The 21,167-nt window shown below is 41.0% G+C and overlaps 4 protein-coding genes across 4 annotated transcripts; 2 read left to right on the top strand and 2 right to left on the bottom strand.

Annotated features, from left to right (window-relative positions):
- Positions 1 to 4,259: 4,259 nt before the first annotated feature.
- PHALS_12399 (cleavage and polyadenylation specificity factor) lies at positions 4,260 to 9,530 on the bottom strand (the record flags this gene model as incomplete). The annotated part of the gene is made up of 1 exon (XM_024727938.1): positions 4,260 to 9,530. One exon carries the CDS (start codon positions 9,528 to 9,530, stop codon positions 4,260 to 4,262), a length of 5,271 nt encoding a protein of 1,756 aa, XP_024578464.1.
- A 622-nt stretch (positions 9,531 to 10,152) lies between these two features.
- On the top strand, positions 10,153 to 10,524 carry PHALS_12400 (uncharacterized protein; the record flags this gene model as incomplete). Its single annotated transcript, XM_024727939.1, has 2 exons — positions 10,153 to 10,360; positions 10,424 to 10,524. The coding sequence occupies 2 exons, from the start codon at positions 10,153 to 10,155 to the stop codon at positions 10,522 to 10,524; spliced, it is 309 nt and encodes a 102-aa protein (XP_024578465.1).
- A 1,710-nt stretch (positions 10,525 to 12,234) lies between these two features.
- On the bottom strand, positions 12,235 to 13,398 carry PHALS_12401 (the record flags this gene model as incomplete). The annotated part of the gene is made up of 4 exons (XM_024727940.1): positions 12,235 to 12,540; positions 12,594 to 12,738; positions 12,806 to 12,915; positions 12,994 to 13,398. The coding sequence occupies 4 exons, from the start codon at positions 13,396 to 13,398 to the stop codon at positions 12,235 to 12,237; spliced, it is 966 nt and encodes a 321-aa protein (XP_024578466.1).
- A 5,550-nt stretch (positions 13,399 to 18,948) lies between these two features.
- Positions 18,949 to 19,735, top strand: PHALS_12402 (uncharacterized protein; the record flags this gene model as incomplete). Its single annotated transcript, XM_024727941.1, has 2 exons — positions 18,949 to 19,510; positions 19,575 to 19,735. The coding sequence occupies 2 exons, from the start codon at positions 18,949 to 18,951 to the stop codon at positions 19,733 to 19,735; spliced, it is 723 nt and encodes a 240-aa protein (XP_024578467.1).
- Positions 19,736 to 21,167: the final 1,432 nt, after the last annotated feature.

The following is a 21,167-nucleotide window of genomic DNA, read 5'->3' on the forward strand; positions in this document are numbered from 1 at the left end:
TCGCCCCGCTGCACAAAGGGTCGCTCAGAGCAAGACAGTTCTTGGCATCTATACCGAGTCTTTACGAAGATGATTAGAGCTGCTTATGATAAGCAGTTGGGGTGGTGAGTGTCCGCGTCTACGTCTTGATCATGTGCTCATCGTCTCTCAGCAATATAGTGCAGAGAGAGGCAGAAGCATAAAACGACTGACTCTTTGAAATTAGATTTGCTGTATGTTTCCCTATAAGCGTTCGGGTGCTACAGCTACCGGGACCGTTTCATTTGAGACATCTATACACCTCAGCTGTCTCATCGAGTTTGGCTTAAGAACCGTTGGCCACTGAAGTCGCGCCTTCCTCAGTAGCTCGTCAAGTCACGTGGAGCCGTTAGGGTGAGGACTCTAGGTGTAAGGTATTTGTACCTAAAAACTACTGGATGGAGAAGAATCCTTGGCGCGATAGGTGCTCGTAGAGCGCTCCTTTAAATTTACTAAATGGGTGTGGATGTCATGTAGCAGGAAAGGGTGAAGTAAATACTTAGTATCGTATGGTGAGCGTGCTCATTACACTATTGTCATTATTTTCCCTCTGACCTAGTACCTAGCTCAAAAGCACCATAGTAAAGAATCCTAATTTAAAAACGCACTATCAGCTCTGGTATGGCCGAAATTGATACAAAATCGTAAAGGAGTGGTTGTGGCTGCTGACATCACGCTACACAGTTCGTTAAATACGATATGGAAAAACATACACATTTATTGTCAATCTTTGTTTAAATGTATACGACGCTTGAATTTATGATGGGGACATGCCGCGCAAAAATGAAGCGCACACGAACTTATCCTCAGTGCGTTTTACACGCAGACTCTTCGAAGTTAATATTATCTCTGTTGGAGGTGCGCAATAATCCCGAGTGCAGAAGGGGGCATGAAGGGCGTATGTAAGGGCCACTGCCACGTATGTAGCATATGTGATTACCAAAGTACTGCACAGCATCTAAGCAACCCTCATTATCGCAACCTCCATTATTGCAGCTTGGCTGAAGCTTATCGCCCCAGGCGCGCTCATAGAGACTTGAAATTTGCTTTTTGAACGGACCGCGTGACACGATTTTCGCACTCAAGGCGACACCACCGATTCATCGAATGGGAGTTGACGCGAACAGTAAGTGGTTACCGCATCTGCCCTTGATTTTGATAACAAGATGTCAATCACTACCGTTTTCGGAAGTGAGTCTACCATCACCCCGCCTATCAACTTTTTTTCAGCAAACCATAGTTTGTTACCTTGACCGGTGCACATCGCACAAAATACGCATGAATAGACGTTGCGGGTACCCGCGTCATATCTTGCTCAGTCAATCTCTATATTAGAAGTGCTTTTCTATTAAAGTACGGCACACAACTGTCCATTCTTGCTCCAGCCTCTTTCTTGGAGATCCAGCGCTCAGTCTGTGGCACATGGCATCGTAATTTCACTTAGACAAAGAGATTCTCTGCCATTGAAAGATTAGACGTTTAACGATAGCAGCCGCATTGCAGGAGTTGGTGTTGCTCATATAGACGCCCGGATAAGGCTTTCTGGAAATGTCTTAGCAGGCTTCATCTCTACATTTTCGGCCAGTGGATCGTACATTATGCAATTATCTGGAACTCACAAAAGACAGATATTGTTCACGAAGTTGTCTTTAGGGTAGATACGTGAATTAGCTCGTTATGTTATCACTAAGGATGCATATTTATTGAGGCTCAAACATCAAATTGATGACAAGCGCTGAAAGAACAAACTTCTGTAAAAGTCACACAATTTTAATCAAGTTAGCAGACGCACGGATGATGGATTTGTACATTTTACTCAGGAGTGGAGCTAGAATCCTCTCAAAATGTTAGCCCATTTTTGCTATTCATTTCATGAGTGGCAAGCTGTTAAAGGATATCGACTGTCGTGAATCTGAAGATACAATCGAATGCGGCATGGCAATCTACATTAAGTTTGGCCTGATGTTTCTACACATGTACACCATCTATCACTGCGCTTTTTGATGGGTGCAAGGCTGCGTACAAAGACGCTGACTTTTTCAGAGCTCAAAATCTCTGATTCTATGTAAACTTTGAAATTTCCGACATTCTTCTTCTTCGAGAGATAGATGTTTTCACTAGTGGTACTGTCGTTTCTGCGGCTTACAGTTAACATTCTCTTTGAAAGCCTAGTTTAAGATGCTTATTACTGGGTGTTTAATTACACAGCTTAGCAGTATTGAATTAAAAGCGGCCACTAGTCGCTAGTCTTGGGTCAATGTAACGCAGACGCGTAAGCATTATGCTTTTAGATTCAAGGAAGGCTCAACAGAGTTGTCGTGTACCTAGCACACCAAAGTTTTACTCAAAGATTCTGCGCTAACAACACACCAAAGTTTTACTCAAAGATTCTGCGCTAACAACACACCGAAGTTTTACTCAAAGATTCTGTTCTAACAGCATACAGAGGGTGAATTCGTACGCTCCACCTTGATGCAGCCCTGAAGTTCTGTCAAGAACCTTAGTACTTATTTTCGTTGGAGCGTGTACGTGCTGGTATGCTTGGTCTCTCAGTAAGCTGAGTACGTACGACGACATCCAACACGCTTCTTTACATGATCTTGTATTTTAGTTCCTATCGTAAGCAAATTAGAATACTGGAAAGCCGAACCAATTTATTGTCTTTGAACATTCTTGGTCCAACGCTTTGCGCTTATTGTCGTATCTTTGTATCTTAAACAGTTTTAATTAGCATCTACTCCTTAGGATACGAAAACAAAACAAGTTGTTTTTTAAAAAAACAATTGTAATCCAAAGCAACATTCGCGACGTCTTGCCAACCGCGATATGGCCTACGAGATAAGGTCGGATAGATGCAGAATGGAAACAACGGTAATGGTGGATTACGTATATTGCACGTTAGTGACAGCATGGTATGAAACGTAGTCGAGGAATAGCACGACATGTTTGTTGCTGAGCAACAAGAGCGAGTAATAAATCGAAAACAGCTATGTCGTATACAGGGAAGGAGCGTCAACGGCCTATGAATAAAGGGAAATGTAAACATTAGCTCGAATGTCCATTAATCTTAACAAATCCAACAAATGTTCTCACCACAACAACACCTTTTGTTTCAGTATCATGTCATAATGTCATGCCCATCTACTTTTTGATAAAAAAGCTTCTCCACGAGTTTTTTTCAACCGTTGTTTGAGCGACATTTGGTCAAGACGATATCGTCCCAGGAAACCTTTTCTCCGTTCTTTCACACCAGAAATCTCGTTTAGATCTTTAAAACCCGTCTTCATATCTTCGTCTCCTGCAGGAGCATCCTCTGAAATCGCGAAGAGAGGTGCGCTACTTTGTTGCTTCTTAGCTATTGTACGCGAAAACCAGATAGCGATAAGAGCCAAAAAATGAAGCTTAGACGCATAATTAGCAAAGTCTCGATTTCAATTTGATCTAGGTGTCAAATTTGCAAATGCAAATGTTATGTGGATCGGATGCGAACGATACCAAAGGTCAATGCATTGCAGCATTCACTTTAAGCTGCAGTATACATACCCTTTTCTATAGTCGTGTGGTCGTTGAAAAGATGGCGTCATGGCAGACTGGATTTCCGAGAGCTTAATATTCGGTCAATTGCCATTTCTGTCATTTCGAACACTAGAATAGTGTGCCATATGATTGCTGTCCAGTACATTATGAATATTTCGACCCATGTATTGCTTCTGAGCTCCATCTCGTCATGTGATTTGAAAAAAACTGAGGTCAAATTTTTGAACACTTTTTCTGGATAAAATCATTTACATTTCTCATATATTACACACCGTAAAATTTGCATCATCTATGGCTCAAAATTTCAAAAGAAATTCTCTGTGGCCGGAAGAAGCAAAATTAGAAAATTTAACAAGTACACATCATTTTAGTAGTACTGATGTTGTTACCCCTATTCACTGAAATATATCGACCAAGTTTTCAGCTATTATCGAGTAAGCACATGAAAATTTTTAAGTATCATCTCTTCATTGTGCTCTGATCGGATAAAGCAACGTTGCGGTCCTTTATTCATTCTGATAATGATCTTTATCTCCCGTTGGCGGGGCTTGTTCTTAAAAATGACTCTAAAGTCGTATTATGCCTTCAGGAAATGATCCGAAAAGTATATCCATTATCCATGAAAGCCATTTAACTTTTCATTTGATGTCTAGTTTAAATCAAAGCTATGAGACCAATTAGTATATGAGTTCCCACGATCACAGCTACAGAAATGTCGATGTAGCATGCTGCACTTCGAGTAAATTGTGAATCACAACTTCAGGTGTTGTTCCAATACAGCGCGCAAGTTCTTTCTGCGCCACATAATCAAGCTGCAAAAATTGAAAGAGCACCAATGCATCCAAGAAACTCTTTTTCCACTTCTTTTTGCTCCAACCATCAGATCTACCACATCTCAACTCAGCATTCGTCTTGAGCATACGAAATTCTCGTGGGTTCAAAGCGCAATTCTGAGGTAGTGTATTCACCATCACATTTTGCAAAGTAAAAAGACGTCGGAAAACTCGCTCACTGACAGGAACTAAAGCACTTACACCTCCTTCTGATGTACCTAAAATATTGACGTAACACAAAGGAAAAGCTCCTTCCTGTCTATTTGTACCAGATACCACAGCATCAACTTGTTTTCGAAACATGCTCGAAACTTGAACTCCCAAGTGAAAGTCACTCACACGAAGCAAACGTTGTCCACCACGAGACTCGATATCTTGAGGTGCAAATTGCATCACGTGCATGTTTTCGTCCATATCTACGGCTAGTAATGCTAATCGTTTTTCATAGACACTAAATTCAGTCGCAGAGACAGCAAGTGGTTCATAATCTTTTGCAAGTAGTAACAATTGTCGCTGCATTTCTCTCCAACGCAAGAAATGAACACTTTTGTAGACATCACCATACATGATGAAATCTTTGATGACATTTAGTGTCACAATATACATTTGAGCATCGTAAAATGCACACCCAATAAGTTGTTCCGACTTGAATTCGTACACAATCAATTTTGAGCCCACAGCTGCAAGTACATATGGTCCAAGTTGAGCCACAGCCGAAATAGCTCCTTGTCTGTGTTCTTTAATAAACACAAGTCGTAGTTTGGGTAACTTGCCACTTGTTGTACCCCCCTCTTCGTTCACGTATTGCGCGTAATCTAATTCATATAACAATAATCGACCACGTCCACTTTCATCTTCACCATGAGGTCCAACACATCCCGTTCCAATGACTACGTAAGGACGTTTCTTTTTATTCCATTCCATCGAAAATGATGCCACTTCTTCTTTCAAAAGCGATGAATCATACAAATACATGAGTTTTACGCTCAGTACGACTTCATACCTTTCAAAGTGGACACGAAAGACTCCACGATGTCCCCACTCACCAAACTCATTGGTCTGTACCAACCGCAATTCATATACATCTTCTTCAGTGTGTGCCATCTCATGTATCTCATAATCAGAGAACATTTCAGCTGTCGGTGCCATCACATTACTTCCAATAGGATTTCCATTTGCATCGAGACTTTCACTATCCAAAGTTTCTTCAATACACTCGACTTCAGTAGCACGTTCTGCATCCGCTGGTTTCATCGAGATACTGCATACAACCGCATACGTCGGTGCCTCTAATGCTTCTGCAACACCTCCTGGTCCATGGTTTCCTAGGTACAACATGTGATGCAACGTGGCCCCAAATTCAGCTTTTTGGAGCACAAATCCACCACTTGACGGTAAAATCGTTGACGTCTTGCTCGAGGGAAGTTCGCACACTCGCAACGCACCACGCGAGTGAAAATAAATAAATCCATTTGGACAATTCCAGTGATGAAAAGGTGTAAAACTCAATACTGGCACACTTACTCTCGGACTTGCATTCTTTGACGTGACTTTTGCTTTTGAAGCCTGTGGTTCGGATCCAGGTACGCACATGGGTACAAAACAAGGCTGACCACGATCACTTATAATCCACATAGGATGTGCACCTCGAAAAAAGGTACCGCTCATATTGTTAACATTGTCAAAGCAAGTTAACATTGGATAGCGAAATCCAGCGCGAAGTTTGGCCAAGACGGCAGAAGTATTCACTTCCGAGTGATTGCCAGTTTCATTGTGTGTATTTGTGCGTGATTTTGGTGGAACAAATGGACGCGTAATTAAATCTGTCTCGACGCGAACAAATTGATAAACTGGCGCAGTTTCTTCGTCATGACGTGCAGTCAGACTCTCGAACTTTGGCATGGCCGAGTACAAGAGCAAATCCCCATTTGCTAAAAATACAAACAGGACCATCCGTGCGAGATATTGAGCATTGTGTTGCCCTTCACTTGGTCCAACACGATGAATGGCAATGTCAGCAACAGGTGAATTGATCGTGTGAGACTTTTTGATCCGCCCTTCGTTCGCAGACGACGTTGACGCATTAAGTCCAAGAATGGGAGCAGCAAATTTTACATTCTTGTCCGTGCTCTTTTGATAATGCTCCAATGTATTCACGAGAGACTGTGGTGCGAACGTCAAATATGGAAACACACCTCGTTTTTTAAAGTCAGGAAGCGAAAATACGTGTAGAGATCCGTCGCCAAAGCACATGCCACACATCATCTTTGCATCGCTTTGTAATAGTAATGGAATCGAGACGGAGCCGTCTGGGTTCTTTTTCATAGCTCGACTTGGCGCTAATGTTGGGGTGTTTTCAATTTGACTTGTGCTAACTCGCGAATTGAGATTAGTAGTGCTGTACAGTGCGTCCATTTCATCATCCTCGTCACCTGTGCTCTGCCTTTTACTTAGCGTTGCAGTTGCTTCATGGCGTTCTAGACGTTCATCTTCCTCCCCCCAAGCATTTTCATTAAACATACCTGTCCAATCGTAAAAAAGACACGCAGAGCTACTGCCATGCTTTGGCGAATCTGAACCTTCATTCGACTCCAATCCGTCGGCGTAGTCAATTTCTGGGTCAATTACTGTCAGCTCCATGTCTTCATCATCTCCCATGAGCAAACGAACCGATCCATCCGTTAACAGCAAAAGAATGTATGGATCAGCGACATCAACTGACACAATTCCGACGCGAGAAGTATCGACATTCATACCACCACTTTCGACATCGCCCTCTAATGTAATTTCCTGTGTACACACTAATTTGACCTTAGGTCCGTTCTCCTCTTCTTCTTCCTCTTCTTCTTCTGCTTCTTCTGCTTTGACAACTTTTTCTTGACCGCCCACAGTCTCTTCTTTTGGTACTTCCATCATCACACGAGCTCCTTGCTTAAAAATTTGAACGATACGCTGTTTGTTAAACAAATTTGCCGCAGCCAGCGTTGGACCAGAAGTGTAGAACCCGCTATTATCTTCCAAAGGTTCCATCCCTTCACCAGTTCGTAGCACCATCGTACGATGTGCAACGCTTAAAATCAAGTACGCATTGTAGCTTCGACCATCCGAACTCTTTCTTGCCGACGGGAGTGAAGACGAAACGGTCCACATTGCGCGACAGCCATTAAGCTCGGCTTCCGTCCCGACAATTGGTCGTAATCCATTGTGCAATACAGAAATGGCACTACTACGCTCATATCCACCGCTAATTACAAGTTCTTCCCGCTTTTCATTCGAATCGGCGCTATTTTCCAAGCCCAGATCGATCGATGTGATCTGTCCAATCCCATGAAGTACATCAATTTGTCGAAGTTCGTAAACATACGGACCACAATGTTCGTCATACAAACCACCTGTCTCCTCTTTCATGCTAGATCCATCTGTCATGTCACCACCTTCATTGCTCGCAATTGTTTCTTCCTTTGAAGCAGCTCCATATAGAAACAAGTCATCCTCATCTTCTTCTTCCTCTTCATCAGGCTCCACCTTCACGTCCGCTGATGTATCCGGTTGAATACTCTTCTTTCGACTTATTATTTCCTCATCTTGAGACTTAAGCTTTTCACCATCCACCACCTTCTTGTCCATCGCAAACAGCACTGAATCACCTGTTCGAGAGCCGACAAAAAGAGTCTGACGCTCAAAATCAAGACACAAACACTTTGTTGCGATGTGGTTTCGAAGCATTCGTAGCGACAGCATTGCGTTTCGATTCGATGCTTGTCCACCAAAGCCGTACAAGCCACGATTCGCTGTGTCTTCATACGGTAAAGAAAGTACGAAGAGTTCTCCACTAGGCATGGTCAACAGCAATTCCTTTTCTTGTATATATTCATACTGACAATCATAAAGTACTAGATTTAACGCTGCAGTTTCATGATCAGGCGTCTCATACACTGCATCATTAAGAGGAAAGACTGCCTGGTTCACTGTTTTAATGGCAAACGTATTTGTCGCGAGTCCATAAAATTGCGTCTGGTTAAAATATAGAATCGCATTTGATGACAACACCACGACACCACCGAGAGGTGCACGACATGGAATTAGTCGAAAACAGTCGGACGGAAGATTTTTAACAGTCCAAATCTTTGGATGAAGTCGTGTATTCATATTAATCGACATAACAGTCAAACAAAACGTATCGAAACCCACTGCAAGTCGTCCAGATGTCGAATTCTTCTCATTCTCTTCATGTAATATCATGAGCGTAGGCTCTAAGTATCCATCTAGAAACGCTAAATCCACGACTTTGCCAGTAATTTCTACTTGTCGCAATCGTAATAGAAATTCTCGTCCCGTAATCTCATTTGGCATCAATCCACTCATATGATTTCTCTTTCTCTTTGCTCCAACTTTAACACTTTTGTCTAATAATGCATTAAGTGTATTATTCAGATCATTTGTGACACCACCTCGATGCTGGCTTTCGTGAACGAGTTCCTCAAGTTTCTTTTCTTCTTCATCTTCTTCTTCCGAATCACCAGTTGTCATCTCTTCTTCAGTCTCAAGTTCATCTTCTTCAAAGAATGAAAGTTCCATCGATTCACTTTTAAATGGTACAATAACCAATTGATCCGAGTACACAAGCATCGCACCACAACGTGTTTGAGGATCTACGCGAGCTACTGCTTGTGTTCCAAGTCCAAGTAATTGTTCACAACCATTTTTCTCTCCTTTTAATGTTGCACCCGGTCCAATTGCATCTTCTTCAAACGAAAACATGGCTAATGTTGCGAGATTGCGAGATCGTCTATCATAGCCCACAATGACCCATTTAAACAATGGAAAAGACAGTAACAACACTTCGTGACCACCTACGAAACGATGTTTCTTTCGAAGCAAATGTCGATCAAATTTAAGCACAAGAACACTATTAGCAACGCCTGCTAAATGAAATGAGGCTAATTTATGAAGTACATGGCCTTTAGAAACCTCGAGAGTGTTCTCAAGACTTGGAAAAGGCTCGACACGATAGATACGAAGCCATTGAGGACCTAAAAGTACCAGATCTGCGTGTTCGTCACTTGATAGATGCGCATAGACAGCATGATGTACCGCCGTAGCAGCCACTAGGTCGCGGTGAAAGAGAAAGTGTTGCCCCATTGACGTATTTGATACGAACTCGACAAGATAAATGGGGTAAGTTATGTACTGCACATATTTTTTTATTTTATGGTTAGTAGACTTCATATGACTTGTAATCCTCTTTTATATTTCACTCGATCGTATGAAATCGTATGTTTACACGATTCTACCTTGGAGATACCTACATAGGACGTAATATAAGTATATTCTCGTAGGAACGAACAGTAGATAATGGCTCTCATGTCTTACGAAAGGTTCGATAAATTACGTTTTGACAATTACGTGACGTAATGTTTCCACATCTTATAATATTAATGATAAAAAATAATAATAGTAATAGTATGCTATTACTAAAACAATTGAAAGTGATTTTAAGGAAACTTGATATGGCCTTTACCTTAGTTTTGTTATAGTCAACAAAACACGATCAAAGACTGACGAAAAAAAATAAAAAGCCTGTTTTTTTAGCAGTAATGCTCATGGTAGGTAGAAAGGCTACTCCAAATTTGTAACAGCATGTATTACTGAGCATTTTCATAGTCCAACTTGCCACCTCCACTGCAAAGGAAATCGACAATTTGGTTACTATGCATCTCTCTTCACGATTCCAGAGGAAAGCCCTGTAAGAGAAGAAGTTATGATGAGAGGAACTCGAGAAAATGAAGTGCTTTTTAAGAACGTACGGAAAAAAGGTTTCCTGGAACGACATCGTCTTGACCGAATGTCGCTCAAACAAAGGTTGAAAAATATTTCGTGGAAAAGGTTTTTTTTTCAAGAAATAGCTGGACGTGACATTATGACATTGTACTGGAACAAAATGTCGAATGTCTGGTTGTGCTTGTACAGTGGTGAGTACATTTGGTGGATTTGTGGACATTGTCGACTAATTTTTTCATTTCATTCATTTACAGAACATGTTGACGTTCCTTCCTTGTATACGATATCTTTGTTCTCGATTTATTACTCGCTCTTGTTGCTCAGCAGTGAAAATGTGGCGCAATTCTCGGTTTAAAACTACTCCGTATCATACCCTCCTATCTCGATTTCATTGTGTCTACTCCACGCTGTCACTGATGTGCAATATATATGTCGCTGTACGAAACACACCATTACCGTTGTGTCCAAGTCTGCGTTATTTATCGGCAGCGTCTATTTTCTATTCGACCGTTTCCTGTAGTCTTAAAGCTCGGAAGGCTATAGAAGACGTCGTGCATGTCTTGATAAAAATCAGTTTCTTTTTAAACATCTTGTTTTGCTTTCGTATCATAATGAGTAGAATACTAGTCAAAGATGTATCAGTTGTTTAAGATCCATGACAAGGAATTGTGTGCTCTCTATTGTCACGAGAATGAAGAGACGAGAACTATATCACGAAATGGTGACAGTTGTAAGCATTACAAATTAAGTACACCAGCGTCACGTAAGCATTTTGGCTCAAAATATACATGTCATTTAAGGGTAGAAAGTGATTGGCAGCTCGTTGCGGCACTGAGTAGCAATGCGTTGACACATTGATAAACGTCGCCATATAATCAATGATTTGCAAAGATCGTAGATTCGTTTTGGGTTTCCAGACATCTAATTCGCTTGCGATATGGACTATGTTAAAAACGCGATGAGGAGAAGCGCGATGGATTTCAGTCGTACGAACTCAGTTTACTGATGTACCAACGCTGTGGGGAACTGATGATTCTCTTATAAGATGACGAACAATTAGTGCAATTTTAAAAGTAACGGTGACTCGGCAATACACAGAAGTATTGGTAGATGGACTTCGAAGAGATGGGGTCTATTGGATACGTCAGCTATTACGCTCACGTCAAGCAATATCGCTGAAAGCAGTAAATCCGATATAATTGAAAATCTTTCTCAATCTTGAAATGTAAAAAGGAAAGTTTTAGGACTGCATCAGTACAAACCCACCCTCTGTGTGCTGTTAGCGCATATTCATTGAGTAAAACTTATCGATGTGCTAGGTGCTGACAGCTCTATATAGCACGGCTTGTGTTCGCTTTATTTTATGCTCAGAGCATACGCTAAGCTGAAAAATAACAATCTGATAAGTAGTCTCAACGAGAATGTTGGTTGTAAGCTGCAGAAATGGTAAAACCACTGGTAAAAACAACACGATGTCGGTATTCAAAGTTTGCTGATAACTAGAGCTATAAGATAGTTGATGTGATGCTGTACAGACACTTGAAACTATTTTTTTCTCGGATTAAGAATTAAAGTGGAGTGCCAAACATACCGTCATATATAAGGCGCGACATGCCATACGACACATAGGACTTTGCAATTAGCCTTTTACTGTTTGAGTCGTGTGCGTCAACTTTAAGTGGGATCTTTGTAAAGTGATCCTCGCAACTGAGCAATAAAAGTAAAGGAGCCAAGATTGTTTCTCAGCAGCGTATACCTTCCCGTACCACTAAATCTATAAATTGAATGCAGGCGTGCTGATTGTTTGATGCATTCATAACTTCCTTATGAATAAATTGCAGTTTGCTTGTCATCTTTCACGATCTCACAGTCTCTCAAAGAAAATCAAATTGCTGTCAAATATACCTGGTGTTTAAAGCAGTTTTATCCATGATGTGTGATACAATGTAGATAAAAAGGTTCTTCTATCGTAATTGAAGCTTCTTACCTTTGTTTTAAATTGAGATGTTTGTATATGTCAAAAGGGATATCAGAGTTTTATATTCGATAAAATATCATAGAAACGTTACTGATACAGCTTTATCAATTCGTCCGAAACTGCAGATGGGGTAAGTACACCCAAATCTGTAAACATGAGCGCAATATATCCAGGCGGCGTGTAATCAAAGAATGGGCTAGTGAATGATATGTGTCCCACCGCTTCATCAATTGCCTCACCACCTGCCATATTGCTAGTAATTGCACCCATCTGCTTCTGCGGGACGTCACGTTGTGTCAATGGGTACAGTCGAGCAAATTTGTAGCTCTCTGCTGCTACATAAAATTGTTTTTTAAGCGCTTGTGCAATTACTGCAATCGAGTATGTGCCAACCTGAAAAATTATTACTTAGCAAAAATTCATATTTTATGTGTATCAAAACTTACTGAATTGACGATACCCCCGTTTTCCACCACGCCTTCAGCCCCGACAATCACAATATCTATCTGCTCCATATAGTAAGCAACCGCTGAGTCGAGTATAACTGTCGTAGGGATTCCCGCCTTTGCCAACTCTTCTGCTGTCCGCACTCTTTTCAAATGAAGTCAATCACACACATTCAAAAACGCGTCAAATTAGATATATAATAAAAACAGACCCGGATCCATTGCTTCGTCCTTCCGTCACAAAAACAGAAAAGTTTTTAGTTCGAGCAGCTTCGCGCAATAATGCGATCACGACGCGCGACTTTCCGTGGGTCAAAACTTTCTACAAATTTCGTTACCACTTATTTGAGCACACAAAAGCCACCAAATATGCTATATCATGAAATATTGCAATACGCACCATGCCATCGCGGATAAAGTTGTGTCCTACATCACTGATGCGCTTGCGACTGGATAGCGATGTCTCGGCAAAAAGTTTACCTCGATCAATCAACTGTGAGCGGCATAAATCGAAGTCATCAAACTCGAGAAAACACCGAGTGACGTAGCGAAGAAAAAGCTGACAGCCAGCCGTTGTTGCGATCGAATTGTGAAAGCGTGTGGCTCGTGCATCGTCATCTGCGGCCTGAAAGGCACGTAGTTGTTGCGCTGCCGCTTGAAGTTCGCTCTCCATTTGCATCATGGTGCTGGCCTCGCTGCGAATAATGACACCCGTTAAAGCTTTGATAGCAGCCACAGCCACCGCCACGTCTGGGTCTTCGAGGTAGCGCAGGAAGTCTGTGACCACCTGCGACCCCATCATCATTGGTAGGAAGTGCTAGACTTTTTTCATTGTAAATTTTAAGGTCAAATTGTATGAAATTTGAGTCCATAGTAGTTAAGTTGAAATAAAAATTCCATTATTGTCAAAAAGCATAGGCATTAAAACCATATTACGCTACATGGAGCTCATCCGCTAATGTACCTCGGGTGACACAATGCGGTTGCATGTAAACAAATTCGAGTAGCGAGTCGAAAATGCTCCACCCGTTCCATCTTGACGCCTCCTTTTCGAAAAGAAAAGTGTGTTCGCGCTGAAGTTGCTCTCCATATTTTTGAGCAGAATCCTATACAAATAGTTCTTGTGGATAACATAATTGACGACAACCCAGGCTTGGTAAATAGACCGCATAGCGTGGTCCTAGCTACTTAGCCATAAGGCGTTCGTCAAAGTATCTTAGCATATATTAGTGCTTAATACACTAAGCATTTGAATATGCATGTCTTGTGTGAAAAAGCTCCAACTGATTGTTTCAAACCCTTAATAACTATAACATGCGACCAACTGACGCTGACGTTAAAAAGAAATGCTGCATTACAGAAGTAACGACAATAATCGTTTTTGACACAAGGTCATTCCTTGTTGTCTGAAATATAACCGAATGTCCATAGTTAGAAACGTCGGACGTGGACGTTTATCTTCTTCTTCACTGTTCACGTTGATGTCAGAACAATTTATAATAAAGACACTTGTGATTAATTAATGACACACTAATGAATGATGCGAAAGCGCAAAAGTGTGCACGAAGCGTGGACTTTGGCATTCTGTTCAAAGACGGCAAACTTCCAAGATAACGAGTGATCGACAAATCTGAATTAGAAGAGCTACCAAACTCTACATACGATCCAAAACATAATTAAGCAGTGATGTCGAGTGAAGTCTACCCCGATGAAAAATGATCCTGATGTAAATTTGATGTTTGCGGTAGAGGAACACGTTCTTCTAACCCATACATATATAAACACGTATACTCGAGAGTGAAGTGATATAGCAAACCATGCTGTGAAAGGTAAGACAATCACGTCCTGGACTGTTTATCTACTTTCTCGCTACTAGCAGCTTGAGGACAACCGTTTAACAAAATAAAATGAAACGCTTTATTCGTAACTTGGCCTTCGTCATCGTAGTGAAAGTAGTCATGAAGGCATTGGAGACGAGAAATTGCGCAGTTTTTGAGATCCCGAAAGGAATGCAGAATAGGCGGCAAGCTAGCACTTGATACCTGACCAGTTCGTCCCCTGGACGCAATTGCTCTCAAGTCATTAGAGTGTTGCTAGCACAGCGAGTGGTGAATGCTTCGTCTTAATCCGTCTCACTCTTTCATCGAGTTCGACAGGACTTTGCCTGTGTGTCTCGCTATTAGTCAAATTATAGTATTAGAAAGTCTTCCCTGAACGCTAAATTTTCCCATGTAAGAAAGTTTTATATGTACGTTTACCTGCTGCATCATTCATACTAGCTGGAGGTTTCATTCAAGTCCTCGTCATAGAGATCTTTCAGGTTGAGAATATCTGCTTCACATCCATCGAAAGATTTGTTAATGTGCGTCAATGAGATGGTTCTATTTCTTTTCTGACCAAATTTTGTGATTCACTTGATTGAAGTCTGCAGCAGAATTAAGTTTCCAAGGTTCGAATCATGTACTGAAGTATATCGCATAGATTACTAATCTGTTGGCATTTAATCCTATCGTCTTTTGGCTGTGCATTGTATTTGCAATCGCCAAGATTGTGTGAGATCATAACCGAGCGTTTTGACTTTAGTGAATTTAGTTCTTTTTTAGCATATTGACCTTCGTCAAATAATCATTGAATTTACTGAGTGATAACGGCAATAAATGCCTTGTGAAGATAAACACATTACTGGTAGGAGATTGCGGGGTTTTCAGATCAGCAGAATGCAGAAATATAATAATAATACAAAGAACATGCATTTTCCAGACTCATTAAGCAGAGATCATTGCAATATTTTGGCGCAAATTTATGGACTGAATGCGAAGCGTTTGATGACGTTTTTAAAGCTGTGGTGTTTCGTCTGATAATATAGATCAAATGTTGGACTAGCTTCAGAGTTAGTGCCTGTCAAGATTGATCATGAAAAAACTATTTAGAGTAATGACGTTTTCATAATTGGGATGGATATCATTAGTCATCTCGAAGAGAATATACGCAATCTCTTACGTTTGAGCAGGAGAATAGATCGAATGCTTTTATATTAAGGTAATTCTCTCTTGTACAAACCGACTAGCCCGATGTTTGATGCTACATATGAGCTTCTATGATCTGGTTTGACACAATGAGTCATGAACCCACCTATGCGTGCATACCAGTGATGTCTGACTACAAACGACAGAATATAGGAGCAACTGCATGTGAATCGAATTTAGACCAGACAAGTCAAAGCAGATTTAATGATCTATGAATTTTTGGGTTCGTGTAGCTTGTGCTGAAAAAACAGTGTAGTTTTGGTACTAAAATACTTCATTTCAAGCGCAAGGAGCGGCTGTAATTCGATTATCCATTAAAAAAGTCACTTTTGTTAATAATGGTCAGTATATAGCGACATTGATGGCTGACAACACTTTGATCAAACGGCAAAAGTCTGCGAAGGTGCTGCAGAAACATCAAGTGTTATCTGCCACTAAAGCTGTAAGCGGGTGAAAGTATTTTTGATCACAGCCGTGATAACTTTTTGGCGCAATCATTTGAATTGGCGAGTTAATGTGCGATCATACAGACTATTGAAAGATTTTGGAAGCAGTACGGCACCCAGCAGCAATTTTGACTGCGGTTGTAATTGAAAAGGGAAAGCTTTGTGCTTTTTCAAAGTCACGAAGTGAAAATAGACGAGCTCAAAATGGAAACGAGCGACGGACGTTGCACTTGATCTGAAATCGAGAAAGTAAAAGTTAACGTAGTTTGAGTCTAACTTCTGCTTCGTTGGTTTGAAGAGCTGGATGCGATAGTTGATGTATTAAAAAGAGCAGCAGTAAATCTCAGAAGCCAAGACTTGCCACAAAATTGATTCGAGGTGAATTGTATGTGTGGGACAAGGGTATGTGTTATCACGAAAAGCAACATGGTCCTTTATTGCTGGAAACGTAATTACCACCACTGTCGTCGTATTTCGCACGTGTGATTGTCGTACCAGAACATATCGCTGCTGCGTTTATTATTCAGCAAAAGAATAGAAACTGCTGTTGTGAAAGGCGACTACTTGCAAAACTGCTAGTAAGACAGATATCTGGTTGTTCCGAGGCTATCAACAATATGTTACGTTGTCGAAAAAAATGTTGTGGTAGAAAACTGGAGTATATTCAACGTGCAGCTATTTAAAATCATTATGCAATCACAACGTGCTGAATGTGCCGGCTTCGGGTTACGCGGCAAAGTATAGTTATTCGGTGCAAAATCTCGTATCGTTGCGGATCGAAAGAACCTAGCGGATAATCCTCATCGCGCAAGAGACGAAACCAAAATCACACAACAAGGTGAGAATGAAAACTATCTTCTTAAAACCCACGATGCACTTATTCCCTTTCAAAAGTTGGCATTTTGTCACTTGATTCGATGCAGGCGATGGCAGATGAAGTTTTTCTTGAAACAAATCGGTATCGCCCCAGGCAACTCCAGCCGGTCCATCCTGTTCATTGAGGAGATACCAACGAGTTTAACTAAATGATATGATTTCTTGACATTCGCCAATCTTTATATACGGTTTCGAATAATGGGTATTTTCTAGAACGATAGACGTCCAGACAAGATTTTGTTTAGTTTATTGGCAGCTTAAAACATTGAAGCTGGTATAGTCCTCATAAAAATCCCTTTTGATTAAGTTAATACTTGATCAATTTAAGGGCATCTTTGAATCGACTAGAACGTACATCATGTTTCCTTTCCATAAGATCTGGTACTTTGAGTATCCAGATGGATCTCCACACGTACGAATCATGATCAGAACTCAAGTCGCTAACAAAATTGTATTGCGCCTTTTAAATACTCAAGCCATTTCCAATTTCTAATACCGCCAAGAGCAATGAAGCGAACTTCTCGTACGACGCGCCGTTGGCTCAGCTTTAAGAGTGATTTTCGCACAGACGATACAGTCCTTCGGCACCTCCAAGGAGTCAGGCGCCAGTTTTAAATTTGACTTTTCGTACGCATTACTTGTTATGCAGAATACTTACATCAGCTCAGTTGTTTCCAAGTAATTCTATTTGTGCTTGAGTCTACTCACAAGCTGATTATCTAAGATAAAGGCGGGTGGAGTGAATCTCCTTGCACTTTTTGTTCTGAAAATTTTATTTCATTGTAGTGTGTAGACATCTTATTGATGTATATGTATCTAACTAAACGCTCTTTCTGATCATACAGTCAATGTCGGTGGTGGCAGCTAGATTATTCAAACAACCGCTGTTGACATGACGGTGCATAGGGAGTCGTGGAAAGAATGATCGGCGACAATGAAGGGAAAACCTTTATCGGTGTGGGTTGGGTCAGTATTAAATATAGAGCAACAAACAAGGTTTATGTGCCAGTAAAAATCTGCTTCCTTCCAAAATGCAGCTAAAATCTCAAATTAGCTTGAGATTCTTGCACTTGCTCGGTGCTCAAATATGAGTCAGCCATATATATTGTCGCAAATCCTTTAAGCTTAGCTGGAGCATAAATCTAGGGGTTGAACTATTTTTTTGTTCTGCCTTACTGTCGCATACTATTGAACTCACGGTCGTAAAGAAATGCTTCTCGGCTTGAAGCTTTAACAGTAAAAAGTATGCGCCTACGCTTTCAGTGTAATGTGAGGATGACATTACGCCAACAAAATACAAGAGATCCAGTTTCGCGGATTTCGAAATGCGTCATTCTAGCGTTTTTTTGGGGTGAATGTATTGTTGAAGGGCAGCAGCTGCTATCATTCGTTAACTGTCGCGTCGACCTCGTCACTGCCAGTCGCACCGGCAATTTGTAATATTTATTACTGCATGAACACTGAAGTTGTCGAATAAATGTCAACTCGCGCCTTTCGCTGGCGGGACTTTCTTATCGGCTCCATTTCCGACTTGGAAGCATTCAAACTATACTACGTTTGACTAAATTTTAATCGGTACGTACTTAACCTATCGCATGAAGCCAGTGTGCAATTGAACTTCAAAGACAAAAAAAACTGACGACCGTATCAATCGAGTAATATCGTTGATTACCGCAATTTTCATTGGAATCTCGAATACCATGAAACATGAGAGTTCATCACATTGCTACCTTTTGCGACGTCAAGACTAATGTTTTGGTGAACATACTAATTATCGCAATGGGGAACAAAGTATTTAACCCCCAACCCCAAGAAACTGTTTTTTTTCGATACATAATTCTACATTTCCGCTTGGGGGCCGCCGAGTTGAACTTGGTGTTGTAATATTAGAGATTCATTGCCCTATCTCTGTTTAACGTTTGTCTACTTCACAATCTAGACTTAGAACATCGTGTGCTTTAATCAAAACAAGTCAGTTTTGCTTTTGCACGCTTGGAAATAATTATCATGGAGACTCTCTTTGCTCCTTTGGATCTTCAACTTGGCAAGAAACTTTGGAACGAATGTTCGACATCATCTGCACATAATGGTCCTACCATTCGTCTTCCCAGTCTATTTGCACTTCCAGTCTCAGCTACTTCGAATAGCTCCATCAAAATTACCACTTCAGAGAGGTCACCGCGTATTGTGACTATGAGCGATTTACTCAGCTCTCAACTTTCACCACTGAAGGAAAAAACAACCATGCGATTGCCATCCATTTGTACCATGATAAACCATGACGCCAATTCACGAGATTTGACGCATGTCAGAATACACAACATAAATCTTGACATGCAACTTCAAGACATCAAGACAGCATCGCCACGACAACCTGAGTTGAAACTCGAGAATCTTCTGGCTGACACGAATACGAAACAGCTCGACAATTTCGATTTAGCACAAAAGAATCGATCAATTCTTCGTTTTGGAAATACCCAGCCGAAACGCAATAGTAATGCCAAGCTTTGTGGTATGACGGACTGCATGAAACGTGCTAAAGCTGGTGGCTTTTGCATTGCTCATGGTGGTGGTTTACGATGCTCTAAAGTGGATTGTATGAAGCATGCGGTAAGTATTGGTCTCTGTATCAGTCACGGCGGAGGCAAACGCTGCACTGTCAAAGGATGTCCAAACGCCTCACGTAAAGATGGAGTTTGCTGGAGTCATGGAGGCAAACGACTGTGCAAACTTGAGGGATGTGAAAAAGGCCCTAAATCTGGTGGCTACTGCTGGAGGCACGGTGGTAGGATGAGAAAGTAATGTAATCGTAGTAGTATTTAATAATCAAGTTAAAGCTCATTGTTTTTAAATTTTATTCCCATAAAGTGTTTTTTCGCTCGATTTTTGAATGGATACCTGATCTTTTCTCTTTTTTCGATGTAGGGCTACGCGTTCGGTACTGCAAGTTGCACTTGAGATAGAGCCGTTGTTTGGAATTTGTTAGTCGAGTTAAATCGCCGAGCAGGTGTCTCGCGTATCGCTTGACTGCTTGAAGGTGCTGAAGACTGTATCGTTTATACTAAAGTCAGTTTTGTGGCGTGACACAAGCGCGTGGTGCGAGAAGTTTGCTCCCTCGTCCTCAGATTAGATACAAGATCCATAATATATGTGGAGAAGTATTGTTGTTTCCTATCCATTGCCACTACTAGATGAGCATATTAGCACAAATAGACTCATTGGGCTTAGTATAAAAACGACAATATTGCACTTTTTGGAGATATGCGGTTGATCCGATAGCCTAGCATCGACTGTGGAATTCAGATTAGCCGTCAAAATTCTAGTTTATTTGTACAATACTATTCTCTTTTTACGTCGCTTGCACTTTCTGGATTTACACCAGAAAGAAAGACTGACCAGACAAGAGGGTCTATTCTCAGTACAACTGTACGTAAAGATATCATTATAGACTGGCTGTTATCACGACCGTATAGCGCCAAACCAAAGTCGGCGCGACCTTACCGAAATAAATATTAGCTACCGTCATACATTGCGTAAAGCAAAAATGAGCTTAAGTAAACAGCGTCATGACCAGCGCAATGTTTGTGCACCAGCTTGTAGCAAATAGTGTCACTTGACTTTCTGTCTGAAGAATGCCACAGACAGAAGGCGTGAATGAACGTAAAATACAGAATATAGAAATAAGGCAATTAATTGAGCTCTTTGGACGGCAGGGTAAATACTCTTTGGACTTCTCGACAGAAACCGAGAAGAAGCACCTTGAGGATAAAATCAAGGTGAGGATGACAACTGTCTTGAGAATCTTAAGGTGCTTGCATATCTGCTAGTGGCTGGTTTGGCAACGATGATGAATTCGTAGAGATGCGAGGCCATTTCGACATGAGTTGGAATAATTCTTGAGAATCAGTGTCTACATGTTGAATTGCTCTGGTGGTTATCAGTCAAGTCAAAGACCATGTTAAGTGTTCTAGTAACCTATAACTCTAGGCTTTAGACGGTGGGTCTGCATAGCGTTCAAAATATCGTTAGTCGTCGACAAACTGTGAAAAATGAGCCATTTAATTCTCGAATTCGACTTTTAAATGCGACAAGACTCATTAAATGAGTCTTGTAAATTTTACGTAAGTTTTCTATTCGTATATGAATTTGTGCATTTGTTTAATTGATAATATCCGCTAATCCCACCATGTCACATTCATCATCCCCCCGCTGGGGCATCATCGGTT

This window comes from Plasmopara halstedii, assembly GCF_900000015.1.
Source record: "Plasmopara halstedii genome assembly, contig: Scaffold_614, whole genome shotgun sequence".
In the NCBI taxonomy this organism is placed as follows: Eukaryota; Oomycota; class Peronosporomycetes; order Peronosporales; family Peronosporaceae; genus Plasmopara; species Plasmopara halstedii.